This window comes from Alligator mississippiensis, chromosome 1 (genome assembly GCF_030867095.1).
Source record: "Alligator mississippiensis isolate rAllMis1 chromosome 1, rAllMis1, whole genome shotgun sequence".
Lineage (NCBI taxonomy): Eukaryota > Metazoa > Chordata > Crocodylia > Alligatoridae > Alligator > Alligator mississippiensis.
Genome location: NC_081824.1, coordinates 409,554,664 through 409,580,399, shown reverse-complemented (window position 1 = coordinate 409,580,399; position 25,736 = coordinate 409,554,664). Strand labels below are relative to the sequence as shown.

Genomic DNA, 25,736 nt, shown 5'->3' with positions numbered 1-25,736 from the left:
CCCTTTCCAAGCTTTCACCAAATCATTCACTTATAGAGTAGAGTGTAGTGCAATCTATTTCCATGGAAACATAATTGTGCAGTTGGAAGGGGCCTTTGCCAGAGAATTAAGTGTAGAAATAATATTGCTGTTATTTATTTATTTTTATTAGAAGTATTTATCAGCTGACCACCATCATGGCCTCTGGGCATCATTTATATTACAGTACTGAGAAAAAAACCTAGATGGGAGATCAGAGGTGATTATGCTTTTCTGATGCACTCAGGGCAACACATAACAGCTATCAAAGGATTTAAATATCAAAGGATTCAGGAGCCTGGCATTCATAGAGAACCTGGATGAAGAGATGTCTCCATATGGAGCTCAGTCTTATTTCTTGTGAAATCAAATTCCAGAGGCATGAGCCGTTCCTAAAAAATGTCACCCCCCAACTCCCTTTATCTACACAAAGGAGATATAGCTGAAACTTTCTTTCTGGGCTCAGTGTTTAAAGTGAAGTATTAGAAAAGATCATCTCTGAGATAGATGTCTCTAGGAAGAACAGATACTGACCAGCACCTTAATTTTATTCAGCACTTAGTTGGCATTCAGTCGAAGGTCTGAAGCAGAGTTGTGGTGTTTGGGTTGGGTGTAAAGCAGTGCCAAACTGCTTTACACCCATCCACACCCCTCCACAACTTCAAATGTAGTGGCAGCCCCAGTTGAGAACTGCTATGCTCATTTTACCTCAGTGGTTTGCAAATGAGTGTCAGTGGCACTGGATAAAACTGGCCTGCACATCTGCTGTACAATCAGACCAGGATGATCTGTGGCATGTATGCATGCTTCTTCTGCATTAGGGTTCCCTGATCATCCTAAAGCAGGCAGGAGAGAACCACCTTGTGCTGTACCCTGCACAACATCTCCCAGAAACAGAGGCACACAAGATAGGTAAAACAGTTCTGTGCACCTTTCTTTTCCAGGAGGAGCATGGAGGGAGTGGTCAGATGTGAAGGGAAGTGCTGCAGCTAGGGAAGCATAATTTATGAGGAAAAGCTAACAGAACTGGAGATAATTAGTCTGGAGAAGAGAAGATTAAGGAGGAGTTTGATAACAGTCTTCAAATACCTCAGGGATGAATACAAGAGTGGAAATGGGCTTTTCTCTAGGCACAGGACAACAGAGCAATGGCCTCAAGCTTCAACACAGGAAAGATAGTTTGGAGATTAGGAGGAACTTTCTGGCTATAAGGATGCTCAAGCATTGGTACAGACTACCTAAAGAAGTTGTGGAGTCTCCATCCTTGGAAATTTTCAAGAGGGTTGGGTAGATATTTTTCTGGGATGGTTTAGTTGGGGATCCTGCATTGAGCATGGGGCTGGACTAGATGACCTTGTGAGATCCCTTCTAGCTCTACTTTCACATGAAGCTACGGCATCGTTCTTCCCTGATTTTCCTGACACAGGTTAATATGACTTTTGGGAGGGTCCTTTTCCTCCATTCTTCCAGTCTCCAAAGAGCAAGGGTGATGCCAGGGGCTCTGGCTTCCTCCATTGCTCTTTACACTACATGCCCTTTCTTTGAGTCATCTCAGTTACTCACACAACACAAAATATTATCTATAAACTGGCATTCCAGAAATCAACCTTTTCCCTCCTAGTCAGGTGTTGTTCACCTTCCCATCTCATCTCATGGAATCATTTCCCTGCCATTGTAGTGACGCTGGAAAATGGTGGATCCACAGTTCTTCCTGTTTCTGTAGTGAATCACCGCTTGGTTTCCTAAGGACTGAAATGCTTCAGTATAACTTAAATCCTCCTTTTAACATAAGTATTTATGAGGGAAATTTAATGGCGTGTGTTATCAGACCTAGATGATCTAATGGTCTCTTTGGCCTTAAACACTGTGAAACCTGTCTCCCTCAAAGCAATCATAATCTCAGCCTCTTTCTTTCATATCGCCTCCTATATGGCTTCCTATCAACTCAAATGCAACATAGACGAAGCTGAACTCAGTAGTTTTCCTCTCAGTTTTTCCTCACTACCATTATTTTGTACTATATAATATACATTTTCCTTCTTGTCACACATGTTGGGGGCATTGTCTTTGACTTTCCTTTCTGTTTTTCCACATGTTGAACTTACATCTAAATCTTCTAATTTCATTTCCCATAATCTTTAAAAACTGTGAGATCATCTTCCTATCCAGATAGCCAAAATTCCCATACAAAATCTAACTGTCTCCTGTTTGAACTGCAACTTCCTTCTCTCTGGCACCATATTCCCCCACTTCTCAAGTCAATAGAGAACATTTTTTTCTAAGATCATCTTCTTTCCTGATCCCCATATCACACTGACTGTTACTCCATTTCCTACATCATCAAGTTTTGTTCACATTTTTGCCCTTCCTGATGGTTTGCCTTCATTGTGTCGCCAGCACCCACTCCATTTTACCACTGCTAATCAGATAAAAGATCAGTCAGGGAATGGCTGTTGTTTGTGTATTACAGTTTTCAATATTGTGGGTGCCTATACATGTGCTCTGATGCATTCTAATTAGAATGCTCTGGAATGCTGCAGTATCTCATGTATTCAGTAGGCCTGTGCAAAGCTGCTAATATTCACTTTGGATTCGGCTGATTCAAGGGACAGTGATTCGATTCAGTGATTCGAATCACTGTCCCAAATCAATTCAGCCAAATCTGATTTGGAGATTCAGCAGCTGCTGAATCAGCAGATCTCCAAATCAAACAGGGCCCATCCCCTGCCCACTCTGCCAGCCCCATCAATGGCTGCCCTGCTAGCCCTAGAATCCTGGCTCCTTAAAAAAAAAAAAAAAAAGGGTCCAGCACTCACTGGCTTCTGCCAGGTGCGGGCATAATCTCCGCTGCCCCCCATTGCCCCACACTGCATGGGGGGGCTCTCTGCCACAAGCCCTCAGAAGCTGCAGCAGCCAATGTGTACAGGGCCTTTTTGTGTGTGTGTGGGGGGGGGGGGGACTTAAAGAGCCAGGATGCTGGGGCTGGGTGGGGCAGCTATTGATGGGTCTGGGTGAGTGGGCAGGGGGTGGAGGATCATGGCAGAGCCCCCCATGCAGTGTGGGGCAGTGGAGGGCAGTGGGGATCACTCCCCTCCTCCCCCCCCCCCAGTGTGGCAGCAGCTGGTAAGTGCGGGGATTTTTTTTTTTAGAGTCCGGATGCTGGGGCCGGGTGGGGCAGTCATTGATGGGGCTAGGAGAGCGGGCAAGGGTTGGGGGGCACTCAGGGTGGCTGGGGTAGCAGGCAGGGGATGGGGCCTGGCAGGTAGTCCCCACTGTCCCCTCGCCTGCCCGCTACTTACCAGCATGAAGTCCAGGTCCAGCTCCCTGCAGCAGCAAGTGGGGACTGCCCAAATCTCTGAATCTCTCTGAAGCTCTTTGAATCTTTTCCAAATCAATTCAGAGAACTTCAAGTTGGTTCAGACCTTTTTTATTAGTCTCCCAATTCAATTAGGATTCGGAGATTCTCCCGCCAAATCGGGCCAAATCTCCTCCGAATTGAATCAGCACCCGAAGCTTCGCACAGCCCAAGCATTCAGCATCCCATGCTTCAAAATGGCCACGGGGGTCCTTTAACTAAAGCACATTTGTTAGTTAAAGTGCACCCATAGCCATTTTGAAATGCATGATGTTGAATACATGAGACGCTCCCACTCTAATTAAAATGCTCTCCCCACTCTCTCCGCCATTCCAGAACATGTGTATAGGCACCCTATGTGTTTTATCTTCTTTTCTCTAATTAACTCGGTTCTCAGAATTAAAATTATTTAAAGCAGAGACTATGTCTTCCCATTTCTGTGGACAGGACTTCGTGCATTGTAAGTTCATTTATATACATCAATAAATATTATAATAACTGCTACCAAAGCATTTACTTTTTCACTCTTTTTAATTGTTTACATTCTTGATATTTCACTGGTTGGTTTCAGCTTCCAAATTGACTTTAGGTTAAAAACATGTTTATATTGAAGACCCTGAAAGACTTAAGAATAGTAACATTAATATGTAAAACTCTTAACATCATTATAATGCATCTGGTGCTAAGTTTAAAAATTCTGTAAAGACTATGGTTATGGTAAAAATCATTAGCTAACCAATTATACAAATCATGGTTAATCAGCTAGTTCAGATAGGGATGAGAGTGGACTCTAAGTGAGTGGTAGAGTGCACGTTTTGATTTTAAAATCACACCCTTTATTATACTATGCTATTCTCAGTGCTTAAGTTACTGGGCTTTTCATATTAAGCTCACTCACAGACATCCTCTTCCAACATCTCATGTTAATAGTAACCAAAGAATGATCCCCACATTTTTGGAGTTAGAATATTTTGCAGTTCAATCTTAACCAAAATGTAGTCTTTTCCCAGACCTCATATCAATTCTGTATCCCCATACCCATGGGCCTTTTATATCACTTATTTCTCAGCATCTCTCCCATATCCGTTTTGTATTCTTATAGTCTTGAAACATTTCTGTTTTCTATTTTACACTACTTTTGCTTTACATAGCACTGCTAAATTGATACTATTTTCTCTCATCCTCTATTTCTATTTCCAGGCCTAGTCTAGCCCTTATTTAAGCTAAATCTTTAACTTTAACTTCTTTAACTTTACTAAAATGTATAGTCTATCAGTGACTAACTTTTCTTTTAAGACTTCCTTTAGCAAAGTAACAGCTAGATTTTGTCAGGTTCCTTTCCTCCTCCTCCCCCCCCCCCCAAAAGCATATAATTGTGATTATTTTTAAATCAGGATAATATGACATGGACATTAGCAGAATCCACATGCCATGCAGGCCCAAGAGTTATCTCCTTGTTGTCCAGCATTGTCAAAATGAAAATCTTCCTTGTTCTTCTTTTCTGATCAGTGTCACTGTTTCAGCACATTTTCTGAAGTCTTCAGAGCTTTAGCCATTATAAAATATAGAGTAAAGGCCATAATCCTGAAACAGACAAATATGCATGCTTCATATCTGAAGCTTGAGAACAGACAAATTCTCTAAGACAGATATTTAAAAAATTTTTTTAAGAAACATTGGTAGGAAAGTGTAGGGAAAATGAGGTCTCAGATTTACCTTTTATCATTGAAATATGATTTTTACATTGCTACAAACTCTATGTAGAACAACCATGAAGAAGGCATTTCTGCTGAAAGAGCTATGATGGTGCAATACTGTCAGGTTTGTTGAAGAGTTTCTTATGAGCCTGGGAAGACAAGAGTGTATGATTAATAGACCCAGTTCAGATTTCCAAGGATTCAATTTTTTGTCAGAAATACAACATGGAATGAAAAAAAATATATAACTGAAAATGTTCATGGTTTTCAAGTGTCTAACAGTTAGGAACGACCAGATAAGAGACTGAGGGAACAAAAACAGGTGCAACGTCTGAGGTGAACAGACATCTCTTTTCTGAGAGCTATAAACTATAAGGTTCTGGGAATGAGAGAAGAGATCAGGATAAAACAGTGAGAGACAGAGGCCTCATTAGTGGTATTTTGACTTTGATTCTAAGGACTGCTGTCAGCAACAAATGTAGTGTTGAGATGCAAAGGGTTGGATTGCAAGGATGGGAGACAGGTAGAGAAAAAGTGTTGCTCTAACCTTTTATTTTATGCACCTAGCACATATATCTTAGACGTTTTGTCAACTGCTTCATAATTGTGATTTAGATATATTTACCAGAAGACTTTGCAAAGTACCATAATGGTTTAACTTATAAAACTGTTCAGTTTGCGTGACAACAGTCCTGTCCTTTTTTGCAATCGCCTTTAAGTCTTCAATGTAGGTGGGAGTGCAGGAGCACTGGTATGAATATTATATTTCCTGTCCACAGTCACATAATATGTCAGAGTTGCAGAAAGTTATACTTCTATCACATGCTAGAGCCCATTACATATTGATTTCAATGGCTAAATTACATTTTTTAAGTCAGATATAATCAAAATATACCAACTAAGAATAACAGGTACAAATCAGTATGAAGTGGGCGTGTCTGCACTAGACATTTGGTGCAGTTTTTTTGTGCACAGCAACACACCTGTAGATAGTGTCTCAACTGGCTGGGGCACGAGGGTGCTTCATGCAAGGGCTGCCTGCTGGTTAGCCCCATGCTGAAGCACCCTCCTGCCATAGTCAGCCCCTCCACAGCACATTGAGGTTGGTTGGAGGAGCCCTAGGCTGGTAGGCTGACTCCCAGAGTCCTCTCCCAGCCAGGGCTGCTCTGACCGGGCTCCACATGCTACTCATGAATAAACTCCAGAGCTGATTGCTCCAGAGATTTTGCTCCCAGGCGCACCGTTTGAATATGAGCCTGAAAGCAAAAAACTCCAGTGCAGTAAGCTCCGGAGTTTATTCATGTGCACTGTTTGCATATGTGGATGTGCCCTCTGTTTATAAAAACCAACACATAGCAATATCATCTGGCATGGATGTTAAGATAAACAGATACTTTTCTGGGGAATCTAAGAATTTTCTCAGCTCATTTTGGGCATCAGGCAGGAAGTGCTATCTGTGAACCTCAGAGGCTTTCTGATTACTCAGTCCATTATGGTTCTCAAAAATGTCTTTGCACATTGGCCCATTCAGCCACTCAGATGCTCTTATGGGCTGCAACCTGTTTGTGCCTTGTGCTTTTTGTTGGTCTCTTCCTTGATAGGTACACACTACTTCTCTCTGAACACAAGCACAGTCAGTAGTATAAGAGGTGTGTCTCTACCATAAAAGGTAGTACCAGGCAGAAATACCCAAACTAACCAGAGTCTGAATGACACAAGGCTATGTATGCTGTACTGTCCAGGTAGCTCTGCATGTGCTAGCTTTAAAATCAGAAGCAGTGTAGCCATTTAGTGGGACGTTGTGCTCAGATTAATGAAACCATACTATTCCTAAAGCTACCTTGGGTTTCTGTCAGCATCAATGCTTTGCATCCTCTAGGTATACCTTTAATGTCCTCATAAAACAGTGTTGAGCTGCAGAGACTTGGATTGCAAGGATGGGAGACAAGCAGAGAAAAGTGTAGCTCTAACCTAAAAAACAATATTTTTTATTATTTATTCATTAAAATTGCCAATTTCCCCCTTGGCTTTGTATACATCTGTAATCTTTCTCCTCTACAGCTATTGTCCAGGGTGTTTACTATATATCCCTTTGCTGCAAATAGTATAGTGTTTTCGCTGGCATGATGCAAGACATTTCTTGTGCAGAATCTAAAATTCTCTCCTGCTTGCAATAGAGATAATTGTTCGAGCTTCTGATTTGGTTTCCACATATAGGTCTTTTAATCTGCTTCAGGATTAGTTTTTGTTGCTTTAGGAAGCTTTTTAGCAATTGGTAATGAAGGTATTTCTGGTCCATAAGGCCTCAGCTACTGAGCTAAGAAAACAGTTGGTGAGCTCCTCTTAAATTACAGTTAGATGAAATTTCCTTATTTCAGTGAAAAATGCAGATTCAGCAAAACTGTTTATTTTACCAAATTCATCTTGGTTTTGCCAACTTGATTGTGTCAGAGACAAACCAAAAAAGAGGAAAGTTAAAATGTTACATTATTTTAAATCAAAATAACTTTTTGTTTCAAATTTTTCTTCAGCCTTATTGAAAACTTGTAAAAGTATAGAAAATCTAAATGAATTATTTCTTATTTGGCCAAAAGAAACATTGTGTCTAACCTAAAATGCACTCCTTTTGACTTTTCAGTTCATCAAAAATCATCTTGATATGTTTTCATGTTGGGCAAACCAAAACAATTTTTTTTTTTATTCACTAAAATTGCCAAAAAAATATTTAAATCAATTACTTACACCGTGCTAATTAAGATATATTCCTATGATGCTAAAGACATCTCCCTGGGGCCTATTGGGGCTTTAAAATCCATTTATTTTCCATTTGCATTGATTTTTCTTCCAACCTATTTGACCAAACACTGTAAGAATCTTATGTGTTGTGCTTGAAACAACACACCTAAAGAATTGTCAGAATGGACCACTTATGAATAATGGTCTGTTATTTGTAATTAGTTCAGCAGGAACCCCCTGGCACTTTACAATGTGCTATTACGCTGCTATTGTACATGTTGTACAGCAGCTCAATTTCAAGAACATTTGAGTTGTAATCAACTAATAAGGGGTCATTTTCCATGTGTAATTTGAATAGGTATCTGCTAGATGTGTACCTAAGGATAATCACAAAAGTCTGTTGGTCACAATTCTTTTTTTATATTGTTTCCTGCATTTACTGCATATTTCACATTTGAGTATCTCATTGTCAATGTCATTCATGCCTGGCCAGAATATGACCTCCCTGGATCTCTTCCTACATTATTTAGTACCTGTGCTGGAACTCTAGACCATCTTATATTGTGCAGCATGATGCTACCAGCCTGATTCAAAGCACGTTGAGTTAATAGGATTTCAATATACTTTGCATTGGACCTTAAATCTTTAGACGGAAGTCTGTCATATTCAGTAATTTCATGTCTCTAGTCCTAATATATTTTTATGACTAGAAGTGCCTGAACTTTTTCTGCTGCCCATCCATCCAAAATGTTGGCTCATTTTGTGTTTCTGTTCTGAGCTAGTCAAATATTATTTGGATATTAGTGAATCTTGAGTCGTATTTTACTTAAAGCTGCTTTTCCTTCAGTTTTTTTCTTTCACTAATTGTATGCATCTCAGAAAGCTTGGACTGCATAAGCTCCTGACCAAGGATCGAGTCTCACATTTAATAAGTAGTTTTGTATGTTTGTAATTATTTTCTGAATTCTATGCAATGGCTTGTACATCAGTTTCTGTAATATGGTTTCCAGCAGTTTCTGATCTGTTTCTGCCTTGACTGATTCCTGCTCAGAAACATCTTTTTTCACCTGTTTTATCAAAATTTCATATTCTGTTTCTTCTGAGTGTAGTTCCATAAGTGTTCTAGTCAGTGTTTTGGAAGGAGATGCCATCATGCAGCACGGGCCACAATCTATATGAGCTTATAGCAACTAAAATCCATAAGCCAGGTCCTACTAAACTTATTAGGCATCTAAAAGGGAATAGGCACCTAAGTATGATGCTGTTCTATCCCATTGAAGTCTATGAGAAACCATCAATGTATCTGCTTTTGTAACACACTATCATCTTAGCCTTAACAGTGAGTCACAAAAGGACGAAGGACCTACCATCTTTTGCATCTAATGTTTTTTCAGGATCTTGAGCCTGGTGGAATAGGATCACATTTAGGCACACAATAGTTAGAATAGGGTATGACCTTATCTTAGGACTTTATACTCCCATCCATCACTACAGTATCTGTGCACTTTTCAGGTAAAATCAATAGCAATAGCAGAGTCCTTAGTGGATTTTGTTAACCATGTTATCCATCCTGTGGGGATCCCCTTGGGTCTGGAAATGTTATCAGGGACGCAGTTGCACCCATTAATTGCTGTGGCTCTGAAAGCCATGGCAATTAACCCTTCCATTGTTCCACTGCCGCCAAATTTCTGTACTCATTAGTAGCTCCAGTAGCTTAACCTCCTGCGCCAGCTATGTGCTGCCACTGTGTGTCCCATTCATCACCTGCCTGTAACAGCTGCTCAGTCCTCATCTCAAAAATATGCAGGGCTGCACAGCCCCAGGCTGGGCAGGACAGGACAGGACAGGAGGCTGTGCAGCTGGCATGGAGCTACAGGGCTGGGAAATGCGACAAGAGGTGGCAGGTCAGGGACTGGTGTCTGCGCGTACCCTGGGGGATGCCATGGGTCTGCTGCAGTGGAAGTAGGAGAAGCAACAATGTAGGAGATGTAGTGCTGATTTCTGCCTGTGCTAATGCAGTGGCCTCTCTAGGGGTGAGGACAGAGGTCCAAGGTTGGGTGGCAATGCAAGTCCCCTGCACCTGAGATGGATGTTGTGGAAGCTCTGCCCATGGGAACCCAGCCACTTCCCACCACACCTTGGGGAGGCAAGTCCTAAGCTGTTGTGTAGTGCAGCATGGCTGGCATAGGGACCCATTGTCATCCTGTCCTGTGGTAGGGAGAACCTTTCTCTGAGAGGCTGCCTACATGGCCTGAATGGTGGCTCCCACCCTCTTTCCCTATAAGACCCATGCTGCACTGAAGTCTGCACCTGCTTCCTGCTGCCAGCTCTGTGGATTCTAGTATGAACCACAAAGTTGTTTCCTGCCACCCTTTGACCCTATGAGAGTTAGGGCTCAACCTCTCACCATCCTCCTTACTCCACTGTTTCCAGTAACAGGGCCTAGCCCAGCCAGGTAGGAAGCTGATGGATTAAGCCAGTGCCCAGTTCTTGTGAACTCCAGAGCTCTAGCTCAGCCAGCTATGCCAGCCCTTCCCCAAGGCACTCTTTCAGAGCACAGCACCGCAGATACTTAGTCTGGAGTGAGAGAAGTACAAGTCTGGAGAGGTGTCTCTGCTTCAAAATCTCCTTGGTCACAAGGAAGTGCCTGCAGGTCAGTGTTGGCTCCTGCCAACTGCTCCCCACCTCACCCAACCCAGTATCTACCGTCTCTGCAAAGGGGCTGTGCTCCCTCTTTCCAGGATTGCCTTCCCCTACTCCCCACCACCAAAGTTCTCTTACACCATGGTCCCAAAGGTTGCCAACCCAATAAATGTTTTTTACTGACAATTTGCAAACTTTTTTCTAACAACCACGCTATTTTACTGACATTTGTTTTTACTGGCATGTTTTACATAATGTAAACATAACCCTTCTGTCAGGCCTCAGATAGCAGTTAGAAGGGCTGGGTTCAAACTTAGGGGTTTAACAACAACCAAAGTAAAAAATATTTGGTTGTCAGTAAAACATTTGCAGATTGTCGATAAAAAAAAATGGGGGTTAGCAACTCTGATGGGGAGCCCCGTGGGCAAGATAACATGGCCCTGTGCACAGGATCAGGGCAGTGTGTGGAACCAGTCCGCAGTCAAATCCAGTGCACAGGGTTGGGCTAAAGTATTGGTCCACAGCTTGATTCAGCATCCAAAGTCAATCTACAGGCACAGTCCAGCTGTGACCTGGCTCTGTACCACTCATCCAGATCAGAGTGCTGGATGGGTTGGACACCACTTGCATAGGACAGGAGCAGGCAATTATTTCATGTGGAGGGCTCTTTACCAAGTTTTGGCAAGCTGTCGAGGGCCACATGAGTAGCCCCGCCTCTTGGCAGGTGCCTCGCCCCCTGGTCACCATCTTGTGACGGGAAGTCCCACCCCCTCACCCCTGACCTTTGCCACCAGAAGTCCCTCCCCTTGCCCCCAGAAGTACTTCTTTCACCAAGGGGTTTTGCCATCTCGGAACCAGAAAAATGCCAAATTATATTCTAAAAAGCAAACATCTACAAAATTCATGAACTGGATTTCAAAAACTATTTTTGTCCTGATTTACATGTTCTTGTATAGTGCACATAGAGGTGATTGCACAATAACTTAAAATGAAGTTTGACTCTTGTATATCGTGGAGGGTGTAGGTATAGGTTTGTGGGGTGCTGTCGGTGTGTGGGGTGAGGGAGCATGTGAGTGTGTGGATATGTCGGGTGTCAGTGGGTATGGGGTTTGTGGGGGGATGTGTGGGGGTGTGGCTGGGGTGTGTGAGGCAGTGTGGGTGTGGGGGTCTGCGTGTATGGCAGTGCAAGGGGGAAAGTATACATGTATATGGTGGAGGGTGTATGTGGGACTCGCCCTATGAACACACACACACACACTCTGCCCCTCCTTACACATATACACACACACTCTTCCCCTCCCTACATACACACACACACACGGGGTACCGGCGTGGCCCTGTGCTCCCCAGTCTGGCGATGCAGCCGGGGCCACGTCGTGCTGGAGCAGTGCGGGGGCAGGAAGGCAGGGAAATGGCTGGGGGTGGAGCGGGGCTCGAATGCTTGGTCCTGCTGATGGCTCCCCTGGCTCTTGTCACCTTTGACAGGAAACCAAGAGCAAATAAATATTAATTTACAAACTTTTTAGGGGAATACAAGAGGGAAGAGGAGGGCAAAGGTAATAAGAGGAAGTTATTACATAGGATGTTGTTAGTGGTCCAAACAGTTTTGAAAAATGTTATCCGATGAATTCAGATACCTGCAAATAATAAATTTAAAGTTTCCTTCCAAAATAATATGCAGACTTAAAAAAAAGGGTTCTCTCACTAGCCATGGATAGTGTTAAACCCAGATTATTCAGGACCAACATTTCTGTGACAATTATTTCCAGTTTCCCAGATCATTCTGTCATGCTAATCACCCTAGTGCCATTTTTGCCAAAGATGTAGCTTGCTTAGAGATCCCAACCAATACAAGTAACAAGATGGAAAGTAATAAAGTTGTAACCCAGAGGAGTGATGGTAAGAGACCAGATTTTATTTCCTGACCTCCTATTCCCTGAGAGAAGTCAGGGTGCAAAAGGTGAGTATATTCCTTTATATGTTGGATTCAGTGTCTGCTCATTCTGGCTGTTGGTATCAAGTGTAGCCCTGCAATAATTTGCACCAAAGGCAAATAAAAATAATTTCATTTCTTATTGCTGATGCATCTGGAGAAAAAAACCTCTTCCTTACTTTGAAGGAAAAGGGTTCATGTTGAAGCCCATATATTTGGAAGGAAACAGAGTTTATTATTTGTAGGAATTGTAATTATTTAATTTAGAAAAATTATTAATGTTAATACCTAAGTATTAAAGTCTGTTTTTTCAGAAACAGTTTGTGTTTGTTTAATGTAATTCCAGCAAGGGGGAGATAATTTGCTTGACAGTACATGACTGAAATTGTTTGATTAGTTTAAGTTAGTTCTAGTGCACCAAATTCAGTGTTATTTTTGTTTAAGAATAATTAACTGGGTGGGTGTTTTTAGTTTGTTACTAACCTAAGTGTACCTGCAAGAGGTTCTTCTGTTTTGTTACAATTACATTTTCTAACTGGAAAAATGAAGGATGTTTACAGCTTTGCTCTCCCGTTATCCACTGCTGTACCTTATAGTTCTGTTTACCCACAAACTTCCTTTAGCAATGAAAACCTCTTCACCCATCCATCTTTCTATATCTTCACAAGTGCCTTTGCACTTCCTGCCATGTCACTCTTTATACTCGGAATGTTCTCTCCTAATCAGTCAGTAGTTTCATAGTAGCTAGGGCCAGGAGGGACCTGAACAGATCATCCAGCCTGACCCCCTGCTACAGGCAGGAATGAATGCTGGGTTCAAAAGACCCCAGACTGGTGATCATCCAACTTTCTCTTGAATTTGCCCAAGGTAGGGGCAAGGACCACTTCCCTGGGAAGTTGGTTCCAGATATTGGCCACCCTAACTGTAAAATATTGCCTTCTGATCTCTAACCTAAACCTATTCTCCGTCAGCTTATTACCATTGTTCCTCATCACCCCAGCTGGTGCTGGGGAGAAAAGGTCTCTACCTACTTGCTGTTGATCTCCCCTGATGAGCTTGTAGGCAGCCACTAGGTCCCCCCCTTAGCCTCCTCTTGCTGAGGTTGAACAGGTTCAGGTTCTTCAGTCTCTCCTCATAGGGCCTGTCCTGCTGCCCTCTCACCAAGTGGGTGGCCCTCCTCTGAACCCTTTCCAGGCTGGCCGCATCCCTTTTGAAGCGCGGCGCCCAGTACTGGACGCAGTACTCCAACTGTGGCCTGACCAAAGTCACATAGAGGGGGAGTATCACTTCTCTGGACCAGCTTGAGATGCACCTTTGGATTCATGACACGGTATGGCTGGACTTGCTGGCTGCGGTCTGGCATTGGCGGCTCATAGATTCAGAGATGTTAGGGTCGGAAGGGACCTCAATAGATCATCAAGTCCGACCCCCTGCATAGGCAGGAAAGAGTGCTGGGTCTAGATGACCCCAGCTAGATACTTATCTAACCTCCTTTTGAAGACCCCCAGGGTAGGGGAGAGCACCTCCTCCCTTGGGAGCCCATTCCAGACCTTGGCCACTCGAACTGTGAAGAAGTTCTTCCTAATGTCCAGTCTAAATCTGCTCTCTGCTAGCTTGTGGCCATTATTTCTTGTAACCCCCGGGGGCGCCTTGGTGAATAAAACCTCACCAATTCCCATCTGTGCTCCCGTGATGAATTTATAGGCAGCCACAAGGTCGCCTCTCAACCTTCTCTTGCGGAGGCTGAAAACGTCCAGGTTCTCTAGTCTCTCCTCGTAGGGCTTGGTCTGCAAGCCCTTAACCATACGAGTGGCCCTTCTCTGGACCCTCTCCAAGTTATCCGCATCCCTCTTGAAGTGCGGTGCCCAGAATTGCACGCTGTACTCCAACTGCGGTCTGACCAGTTCCCGATACAGGGGAAGTATCACCTCTTTGGATCTATTCGTCATGCATCTACTGATGCACGATAAAGTGCCATTAGCTTTTCTGATGGCTTTGTCACACTGCCGAATCACATTCATCTTGGAGTCCACTAGGACTCAAAGATCCCTTTCTGCTTCCGTGCCACCCAGCAGGACATTCCCTAGGCTGTAGGTGTGCTAGACATTTTTCCTCCCTAGGTGCAGCACTTTGCATTTCTCCTTGTTGAACTGCATTCTTTTGTTTTCTGCCCACTTGTCCAACCTGTCCAGGTCTGCTTGTAGTTGTTCCCTGCCCTCCGGCGTGTCCACTTCTCCCCATAGCTTTGTGTCATCTGCAAACTTGAACAGAGTACATTTCACTCCCTTGTCCAAGTCGCTGATGAAGACATTAAAGAGTATTGGTCCAAGGACCGAGCCCTGCGGGACCCCACTGCCCACACCCTTCTAGGTCGAAACCGACCCATCCACCATGACTCTCTGGGTGCGACCCTCTAGCCAATTCACCACCCACCGGACTGTATAGTCATCCAAGTCACAGCCTCTTAACTTGTTCACCAGTATGGGGTGGGATAGCGTATCGAAGGCCTTCCTGAAGTCTAAGTATACGACATCCACCCCTCCTCCTGCGTCCAGGCGTTTCGTAAGCTGGTCATAAAAAGAGACTAGATTAGTCAGGCACGATCTGCCTGCTACGAACCCGTGCTGGTTTCCCCTCAGCATAATTTGTCCTGCCGGGCTCTCGCAAATGTGAGCCTTGATAATTTTTTCAAAGATTTTGCCAAGGATGGAGGTGAGACTGACTGGCCTATAGTTGCCCGGGTCCTCCTTCCTCCCCTTCTTGAAAATGGGGACCACATTGGCCCTTTTCCAGTCCTCCGGGACTTGGCCCGTGCTCCACGAGCGTTCAAATATTCCCGCCAGTGGCTCTGCAATGATGTCGGCCAGTGCCTTCAGCACCCTTGGATGGAGCTCATCCGGGCCTGCCGACTTAAAGGCATCCAGTTCTTCCAAGTGACTGCACCATCTCAGGGTCTACGCATGGAAGTCTGGCGCCTTGCTGCTGCCTCTTTACAACCCCAGTGAGAGACTTGTTGTGTCCCTCGCTTAGGAACACTGAGGCAAAGAACTCGTTGAGGAGTACAGCCTTGTCCCCCCTGTCCTTCACCAATTGCTTCTGCCCATTTAGCAGGGGTCCTATTCCTCCCTGGGCCTTCCTTTTACTCTCTATATATCTAAAAAACAATTTCTTGTTGTCCTTTACTTGGGATGCCATCCTCAGCTCCATGGTAGCTTTGGCCCATCTAACTGCCTCCCTACAAGCGCGAGCAGAGGAGGTATATTCGTCTTTGGTGATCTCTCCCTGTTTCCACTTTTTATGTGCTCCCCTTTTGGCCCTTAGGCTGCCCTGGATTTCTCTGGTCAGCCAAGGAAGCCTCCTGGCCCCTTTCCCTCTTTTTCCTCGCATCAGGATCATCTCGCTTTGTGCCCGATGGATCATTTCCTTAAGGCACAGCCACCCTTCTTGGGCTCCCATCACTTCAAAACTCCTACTCTGCAATGCGTCCTTGACTAATTGCCTGAGTTCATTGAAATTTGCCTGAGTTCATTGAAATGTTCATGTTCATCTTGGAGTCAGTAATGACTCTGAGATCCCTTTCCACCTCTGTGCTTTCAAGAGGGGAACTCCCCAGCCTGTATGTATGCTGTGGATTCCTTCTCCCAAGGTGCAGCACCCTGCATTTGTCTACGTTGAACCCCATCCTATTCGCGTCTGCCCACTTTTGTAGTCTGTCTAAACCTAGTTGCAGCCTCTCTCTCCCTTCAAGTGTGTCTACCTCGCCCCACATCTTAGTGTCATCAGCAAACTTGGACAGCGTGCTTTCCACCCCCTCATCCAAGTCACTGATGAAGATATTAAACAGTGCAGGCCCGAAGACCAAGCCCTGGGGTACCCCACTGCTCACATCTCGCCAGATTGAGTACAACCCATCCACGACTACTCTCTGGGTGCACCCCATCAGCCAATTTTTTACCCATCCAACTGTGCAGGCGTCAATGCTGCAGTCGCTCAATTTATTGATGAGGATGGGGTGAGAGACAGTGTCAAAGGCCTTCTTAAAGTCTAGAAAGACTACATCTACAGCGACACCATCATCCAAGGATTTAGTTACTTGGTCATAAAAGGCAATCAGGTTGGTCTGGCAGGACCTGCCGTTGATGAACCCATGCTGATTGCCCCTGAGCATGATCTCCCCTGCAGGCCCCCCACAGATGTGCTCCTTGATGATTATCTCCAAGATCTTCCCGAGCACCGAGGTGAGGCTTACAGGCCTATAATTACTTAGGTCCTCCTTCCTCCCCTTCTTGAAAATAAGGATAACATTAGCCAGTTTCCAATCCCCCGGCACCTGGCCAGATGACATTGTCGCAGGGCACCTCGGTGCCCCTGCTCCTGGAAAGGAGAAACTGCCAGGGAGCGAGTGAGCGCGCCCTGGCCCGACATAATGAGCCCAGCTGAGGCTTGCTCAGGTAATGAGTGCAGCTGCAGGTTGCCGGAGCAACTAAGGGGAGCCAGCTGCCTGTAGGGGGCAGGGCCTGGCCCTTATAAAGCCCAGGGCCGAAGCCAAGCTGGCAGTTCTCTGCCAGCAGCCAGAGAGGCAGGAGCTCCCTCAGCCGAGTTATGGGAAGGAGCCTGAGTTGCAAGTACAGCTCATGATAGCCCTGGAGGCTCGAGCTATGATACTGAGTTATGGCCATGCGGCTTGTGGTTATGTTACAGCCTAGGGGCTTGTAGTTTTGCGTTGTGTTTGAGTTATTACACCTGGAGGCTTGGGTGAGGCTGTAGGGGTTGGAGGAGGCCTCAGTTATAGGGACCCCAGAGAGTGTGGGGTGCCCTAGCGCCAAGAGGGCGCATTATTTTCATAGCGCCAGGGAAGGCGCAGCTCGCACGCCAGTGCATGAGCAACTGGCGGCGAGGAGCGCGGCCAGTGGGTCGCAGGCGCAACCGGTAGGTTGCAGACGGGGGACCGAGACCCCGGATTGCGTGCGGGGTACATAGACCCCTGCCCCAGGGAGAGGGGCGATCTGATTGAGAAGCCCCGTGGGGGGCACGGCAAGCCCCAAAGAGGGGGCGTGCCAGTGTGTGTGATTGAGAAGCCCTGTGGGGGCGCAGCGAGCCCCAAAGAGGGGGAGCGCCATACTGAGGAGCCCTAGAGAGAGGGGCAATTACTGAGAAGCCCGAGACGGGCATAGCGAGCCCGGCCGCAGGCTAGTGCGGCAACACCCCTCAGACTGAGGCAGGGCGCTGCGGTTGCCCCGAGAAGACGGGGAGTAGCAGCACAGTGAGCCGGGGTCAGAGAGGGTATCCGTGCGGTTGGCTAGGGAAGGGCCGGGGCCTGCTAGGGAGTCCCTGAGCGGGACTGTACCATCAGGGGAGGCCCAGCGGGAGGCTGGGCATGAGAGAGACAGACCCAACAACGTCTATTACATCTGCGAGGCTTGGGGCGTGGTATCAGGGGAGGTAGGAGCCATGCATAGCCCATAAGGCTGGGGTGCTTGGGTAGCACCCATTGTACGGGGAGACCCACGAGGGGTCCAGGAGCTTACGTGCCCGAGGAAACACAAGGCAGCCTCCCTATTACATATTCCATCAAGACGTGGCGGGCGAGAATGGAGGGTGCCCTTGGGCTGAAGTAGCACGGTGAGAGGGCCTCAAGGAGATCATGGCCCTCCGCAAGGACCCCGCCGTGACAGACATGAATGCTCAAAAAGCCAGGCCAAGGGCTCCGCAACGACCTCTGCCAGCTCCCTCAACACCCTTGTGTGGAGGGCATCTGGACCTGCAGATTTAAAAATGTCTAGCCCTTCCAGAAGATCCCTAACTACATCTGCGCTGACTGAAGGCTTGATAGAGCTATCCCCAAGATTTTCCCTACCTCTGGTAGGTGGGATATCCTGGTCCCTGTTCAGGAAAACAGAGACAAAGAAACTGTTAAAAATATCAGATTTCGTGTCTGGCGTAGCCACAAGATTACCGTTTGCATCTTGCAGGGGCCCTACATTGCCTGGTGCCCTCTTCTCGCTCCCCATGTACTTGAAAAAGGACTTTTTGTTGTCCTTAATCGTGGACGCTAGCCTGAGTTCTATCTCTGCCTTGGCCTTCCTAATAGCCCTCCTCAGCCCGGGAGTGTAGGAGGAGTACTCCTCCTTGGTGATAGCTCCTCCCTTCCACTAGTTTTACACCCCCCTTTTAGTCCTCAGGTATTCCTGTATGCCCTTGCTGAGCCAAGGGGGTTTCTGAGCACTCTTACCCGCCTTGCTTCTCTCAGGGACTGTTATCCTTTGGGCCTGGAGGATCGCCCCCTTAAGGTACAACCATCCCTTGTGGACTCCCATCTCCTCTACCTTCTGGGCCCTTAGTGCCTCCCCCACTAGTCTCCTAAGCTCATTGAAGTTGGCCCTTCTGAAGTCAAGGGCTTTAGCCTTGCTGTGAGCCCTTGACGCCCTGCGTTGGATAATGAAATCCAGCAGGTGATGATTGCTATTGCCCAGGTGGTCAAGGATCTGCAGTCCCCTCACCAGATCATCCCCCATGGCCAGGACCAGGTCCAGCAAGGTGTTACCCCTACTGGGGCTGTGTACTTCCTGGATAAGGTGAAGGTCCTGTAATACAGCCAGGAACCTATGCAAGCAGTCAGACCTGTCTGTCTGCTCCTCCCAACAAATGTCTGGGTACTTTAGGTCACCCATGACAATAACATCCCTTGACCTAACCACCTCCATAAACTGACTGGAGAAGTCCTGGTTTAGCTCTTCCCCCTGTTTGGGTGGTCTGTAGTAGACATCCACCATAAGGTCGCTTTCACCATGCCCCCCTTGTAGTTTGACCCATAGTGTCTCTGCCCGACCCTCCTCTAACCCAAAGCTGATCCTTGATGATGTGAGGTGCTTTTTGACATAGAGCACAGCCCCCATACCTTTCCTCTCTGTCCTGTCTCTTCTATATAGGTTGTACCCCTGAATGCCCACCGCCCAGTTGTAGGTAGGGTCCCACCAGGTTTCTGTGAGCCCTACTAAGTCTGGGGCTCTCTCCTAAGGGCAGACGTTACTGCAGTTGGGTGCAGTAGGAGGGAAAGGAGAATGACTGGGCACACGTGTGGGCTCTCATACAACTGCTGTGCCTGATCCCCAGACACCCCTCGGGAACAGGTATGCGGCCCTACATCACCGGCTCTTCCCAAAGCATCCTGTCCTGCCTTCCCAAAGCAAGTGGCACGTCTTATTTGGGGGAAGGTACACAAGAAAATACAAAAAAACTGGGTCCTGTCTCCCCAGGAGGCGGAACCGTCACCATCACATTTGCACAAAGCAAAGTACAGCTGCTTTTGTGGTTGTTAGCAGCGGTGAATAATCGGACCTCGTTGGGCTGAACTCGATGGACAGGGCAAGGCACCTCCACATTTCCATTCAGCTGCTGCTGCCCCCGCTGTTTCTTCTCAGCCTTTGCCGCCTCAGTAAAGTAAAGTCACTTTACTTTCTTTGAATCCTTCCTCAAGACTTACTGCTACCATGCACTATACATCAAACTGCCTTTTATTCATAGTTTTTCACTAATGACAACGCATATAGCAAAGTTGTAATAGTTTGGATCTGTTGGGATAGCTTGTGTTCAGGGGTGGGTCCAGGGGGTAGGATGCAGTGGTGCAGTAGCACCACATCACTTTTAATTCCTGCTCTACCCAAAGTTTAAAATCAACTTTCTAGTAGTAGCAGCAGCATTTTTATTCAGCCAGCAGTGAGGGAGTCAATTAACTTTATGGCTCATTATAATCTACCTAATTCTGTCTAAACTCTTCATTCCACAGGTGTTAATGACACTTGCTTATTTTTAATGGTCTTGATGTTGCACTAATCAAACTACCCTTTCTTCTGAAATTCTGCTATTAACTGCTCTTGGTAAAATAGCTCCTGTTTCACCACACTGCAAACTGTTTTTAACTCTAGCTAAAAATATTAACTCAGGTGTAGAAACATTAATTCTGGTGACCATTAATTCATGTGTGGAAATAACTTTCAGTAAAGCATTGGATGCACTGTCAAGATGCACAAGAAGGCTAGATTTTGCTTTATAAACCTGAAAGAAATGTACATGTATTTCTAATGACTATAAGACTAATGAGACAATGTTTTGATTATTTTTGTCTAGTTTCTTATGTTTTATACATGATATGTGATATAGCAAATTAATAACATTCCAAAAAAGATATACTTGTCTTTGTTTTGAACTTAAACTGAATAAGGGCCCTAAGGGCCCAAGGCCCCTAACATACTAGTAGAGCTTCTAGTTTCTTTTTAATTGGAAAAAATGTGTTGTGTTATGTGGTGATGCCCCAAATGTCTTGTGTTATGTGACAATGCCCCACACTATTTGCACCCCCCCTTTGCAAAATCCAAATCCCCTCATGCTTGTGTTACCGAGTAATAATACTGTTCCTGTCATTTTCCCTTCCCTGCTCCCTCGTATCTTTTGTGGTTTTCATGCATTGTGCCTTTCCTTAAATTATAAGTTCTTTGGAACACAGACTGGTTTCCTGTATTTGGTGCCTAAGTATGGGGCTAATTGGGACTCTGTGACATGATTGAAATGCAAATAATAAGTGAACACTAAGATATTGCAAAAAAAGAACAACGAATTTCTATGGCAAGTTTTATAAACTCTTAGGTGTTCCTGAAAGCAAAATAACGGTGTGGTTTCCTATAATAGCCATTCTTGGCTGTTCAAATTAGGTAGGATTTGATTCTTTCTGAAGAGTTATTTTACAAGGTGACAATATGCAGCTCTCAGGATCACACAGTTAAACATTAATATGCACTTCACAGCTTCTGCTAACTTTGCTGAGGGTGGCAGATATTCTAAACCAGTGATTTTCAACCTATTTGGACTTGAGGCACCCCTAATTGAACTCAAACCAGCCTTCCATAACTTTTGTCAATTGAGTGACACCCAGTTTCAAAAGCCATTGTATTTATTACAGTACTTATCTACTTATAGAAAGGCTGGGCAGTGGCAGGTGAACCATTATTCAGGTAGGAACAAGCCTTAGACTGTGTTTATCTGCTTACCTTATCTCCTCATATCTCATGGAACCCTTCAAAGGATTTGGTGGCACTGCTCTAAAATGTTACCCACCATTTCAATTGAAAACCATTTTTCTAGCTGACTGGTACCTTAAAATATGTAACATGTTCTTGTCCAATTTCTGTTATTTGCTCCATTTTTTATTTGGCCCCAACTCATCTCCCAAAGCCTCAGCACAGTAAATGGAGAGGAAGAAATTGTTCAATCAGGAAAGAGAAGGACAGGGGAAATATTCTAGAACTATTATTGCAGCCAGGGAAGGCAATTAGAGGCGTTATGCCTAATTCCATTGGAGACTAAGGCCAACAGATTTATGGCCTCATTCCATTCCACAGTGTTTAGGGCATTCTCTTCAGGTTAAGCGGAGTGACACCCACAAGATGCGTGTCTGCATCCTGCATTCCCAGCCCCTTGGAAAAGTATTGACTCTACTGCAACTGCATCCTTCTGTATCAAGAGCGTACAAATACTTGCCTCTAGCTTAGTGAAAACGTCTGAGTGGAATTCAGTTCCAATCCAGTAGTACGCTATATAACTCTATATCATGATTTAGCTAACGATAAACATGTTTTGGCTCCATGTGAAAATGCTAGTTTGTGCATTTATTTTTCCTTAGAAGACTGGAAGCAAGACCCAAGCTATAATGTCTGTTAAGTTGGTTCTAGTCCATCTTTGAACTAGAAGAGCAAAGTTTGAAAACTACTTTTTGTTAGAGTGGAGAAGGGGTTGTTGTTTGTTTTTTGTTTTGTTTTTTCCTCGGTCGACTTTTTTTTTTTTTACATAGTTATTTGTCTGCTATGGAAAAAAGATTTAATTCTCTTATTTGCCCATTGGACTCATCACAAAGGTTTCTTGAGGGTAAATTCTTTCATGGAAGGTTGATTACATGCTTTTCAAAACAATTTAATTTGATGTAACAATACTGTAGCTGCAGTTAAATCTTCCAGAAGGATGCAACAATGAACTTATATCTGTATTTTTATAATCATTGCAATTTTTTTCAATAATGTATTAGTAAATGTCAAAATAACAAAACTTAATTAGGTCAACGATTTCTCTAATCAAAAATAGATTATTGTTATTATAATGATATAGAAAGATTCATAGATGTTAGGGTCGGAAGGGACCTCAATAGATCATCGAGTCCGACCCCCTGCATAAGCAGGAAAGAGTGCTGGGTCTAGATGACCCCAGCTAGATGCTCATCTAACCTTCTCTTGATGCTCATCTAACCTCCTCTTGAGGTTAGACTCATATCCAGGCAACAAAATAGTTTAATGAGTCATGTCGCACAGGGGGTCAGAGACTCACTGTGGAAGAGTGGTCTTTTCAAAAAAAGCCAGAAGTTCAGAGGCAAATGAATAATTTCTTATCATTTGGAATTTACCCACCTTGGTATGGTAAATGGACAAATAAGAATTCTGTAATATTAAGCTTGAAATCACTTAATCAGGAATGTGAATCAGTTATGTGCCCCAATTACAAAATGGTGATGGAATTGGCTACGGTGTTTTTTTGTTTTTTTTAATTACAGTGGTTTCATAATGCTGTTATGTTATCAGATTCCAAGAATAAAAATATTATTGTAATACACTTTGGTATGCCAAATGACCATTGATGCTGCCAAGTATAAACACTGACAAGAGCGAAGTTGTTCTGTAGGATGATAACAGCATCCCTAAAATAATGGATGCCACACTTCCCTACATGTATTTATGTTCAGATAATTTATTTAAATAATCTTCCTAGTACATGCTTTATAGCATTCTGCCTTTTGCTACACAAATTTCAGCTTACATTGCAGACTGTGCAAGTCATTTGGCAAATGTAATTTCCATCCCTGCATACTAATCGATTTCTTCACAAACACCTGCTATCAGTTATGATAATAAAAATGCCATTCTAAATTGAAAAGGGGCCAAATGGAGCTTCTTCCTAAGGAAATGACTTAAGTGTCTTTCAATGCTACTAATGTACTAATGTTCTTGTAGTGCCAACACTTTTTTTTGAGCATTTGCATTTTATATAGCTTTGCTCTGTTACATCATTTTTCTCTCTAAATGAGTCCTATAACCGTTGTTACGAAGTAATTTGCAGGAGGGCAGGAGTGGACGTTCCATGTTTCTTCTCTCTTGGAACCGAATCTGCAAGGACTCAAAACTCCTTCAAACAAAAAGGTCTAAAAAGCAATTGGAATCTATGGGTGCTACCATGGTATAAATATTAAACAGACACTAGCTTCAGTTACTGTTATAATGCTGGGAAATGCTGGGAAGTCATTGCCAATTTAAGGATGGAGTAAGAACTTCATAGTTTTGCTCTTGGATTGAATGTCATTTTCTTACCTAAAATATACCCTAAATTTAGTAGCCAGACTGTGAGGAGGGATTGATATCTACAGCAGCACTTTGCAATTCCACCTACTCTGGGAGATAACATCTTGTTAACAGTGGTTGCCAGAACAAAACCATTTTCAACACTGTTAGGCCTTGCCTCTACTCAGACATGTCTTGCTTGTTTTCAGGAATGTGAATTTCTAGTGGCGACAAAATGCCAGTATTGTTAGCTCCATATATGACTTGGTAGTAAAACTGCCTGCAGCCTGACTCCACTGGAGCTAGTTGCACTAGTCTAACTACACCATTGCTGAGACACCTCAGGCATTTCCAAGTGTAGATGCACCTAGGTCACATACAGACATTCAGGGAGGTTAAGGAGAGGTTATATCTCATTAAAAATAGACACCTGATCTAACTTAGATCACCCAGATGCAGACCTTACACTTAGATCCCTTGCTAGGTAGATCTAAAAGTAAACTCTGCAGAAGTTTAGGAAGTTTAGATTGGTCTAAAAATGGCTGACCCAATCTAAGTTAACCGTACCTTGGTGGTAATCAAACTTAGTTTGGGTCTGATGAGACCAATCTAACTGAACTTCTATACCATTCCCAGCACAGCCCTGGAGCTGAGAAATCCTAGCCACTGGCCTCAACCTTGCGGCTGCACTTTTTCTATCTGCCCTTCTGGTCCCAGACTCTTTTTAGCCCCCCTGGCCCTTTACCCCACCCCCAGACAGATGATCCCCCCAGCCTGCCAAATACCCCACCTGATAAGCTGCTACTGGAGCTGGTTTACTGGCATATACTAACTGCTTATTAGACTTTTTGTTAACCATTAGTGGATGAATTGAAATGTTTTTTGTTCAGTCACAAAGTGTTCTACAAATGTGCTAATGGCTTTTACCAGTTGAATTCCTCTAATGTAGACTAAGCAAAAGGGTGCAGTATTTATCTTGTAAACGTTGATGTTGTGTCCTCTTTTATCTGTCCAGTGCCACCTAAGTTATCAGCAATAATTCATTTTACTGACTTCTTGGTGTGTGAATTTTCTTTTAGCTCTAGCTGCCCAGGCTTATGCACTTAAGGAAGAAAATGACAGTCTCCGGTGGCAGCTGGATGCTTATAGAAATGAGGTGGAGCTTCTAAAACAAGAGAAAGGGCAACTCTTTCGTACAGAAGAAAGCCTTACAAAGGACCAACAGCTACAATTTTTACAGCAGACAATGCAAGGCATGCAACAGGTACCATGAGAAGAGTTTAATGTCACTTTCTAGAAATGTGCCATATTATTCCAATTATAATTCAACCCTGTTTATAAGTCAACTACATGTTTTCAAGTTCAATTTTAGGAAAAACAGCTTTTCCTCTGAATATTCTAATATTATAAAAGCCTTAGTCTATCTGTCTATAATGCTTTATTCACACTCTGATTGGCTGACAAACAGCCAATCAGAGTGCTCCATGAATGTTAGAAGACAGCGCGGCGGAGCACTGCCATGACAGCGAGGACACAAGGCCCCCTGTCCCCTGCAGGCAGCAGTGATAGAGGAGAGTGGGGAGAGCTGGCCCAGCCCTAAAGCAGCAGGGGAGGGAGATCAGCCAGCCCCAGCCCCACAGCAGTAGGTGGGGAGGATGCGGGGAACTGGCCTGCCCATCCAAACAAGAAGCAGAGGGGGCAGGCAGACCATGGACTTGGAGGGACAAGGAGCTGCTGGGCCCTGACACAAGCTGGCAGCGAGGGGTAGGGGGGGCACAGTGGCGGTGCCCCACTGCTACCGCACCCTGACAACGACTCTGAAGGTGGGGGGGGGCAGTGAGGGTGGGGAGAGCGGGCCCTTTCACCCCCTCCCTGACTGGACAAGAAGCAGGGCTGTGGCCAGATGTAGGGCTTCATCCCCACCCACCGTAATGGTGGGGTGCTGCCGCCCTACCCTGCCAAAAGTCCCCAGGGAGGGG

At 44.7% G+C, this 25,736-nt stretch overlaps 1 protein-coding gene across 12 annotated transcripts in view; it reads left to right on the top strand.

Moving 5' to 3' along the window:
• Positions 1-25,736, top strand: part of ENOX1 (ecto-NOX disulfide-thiol exchanger 1) — a 541,543-nt gene that overhangs the window by 458,623 nt on the left and 57,184 nt on the right. For all 12 annotated transcript variants that reach the window (XM_059725304.1, XM_059725457.1, XM_059725449.1 and 9 more), the window contains one exon: positions 24,837-25,021. In XM_059725304.1, coding sequence (XP_059581287.1) covers positions 24,837-25,021 — 185 coding nt within the window. The remainder of the gene's footprint in view (positions 1-24,836; positions 25,022-25,736) is intronic.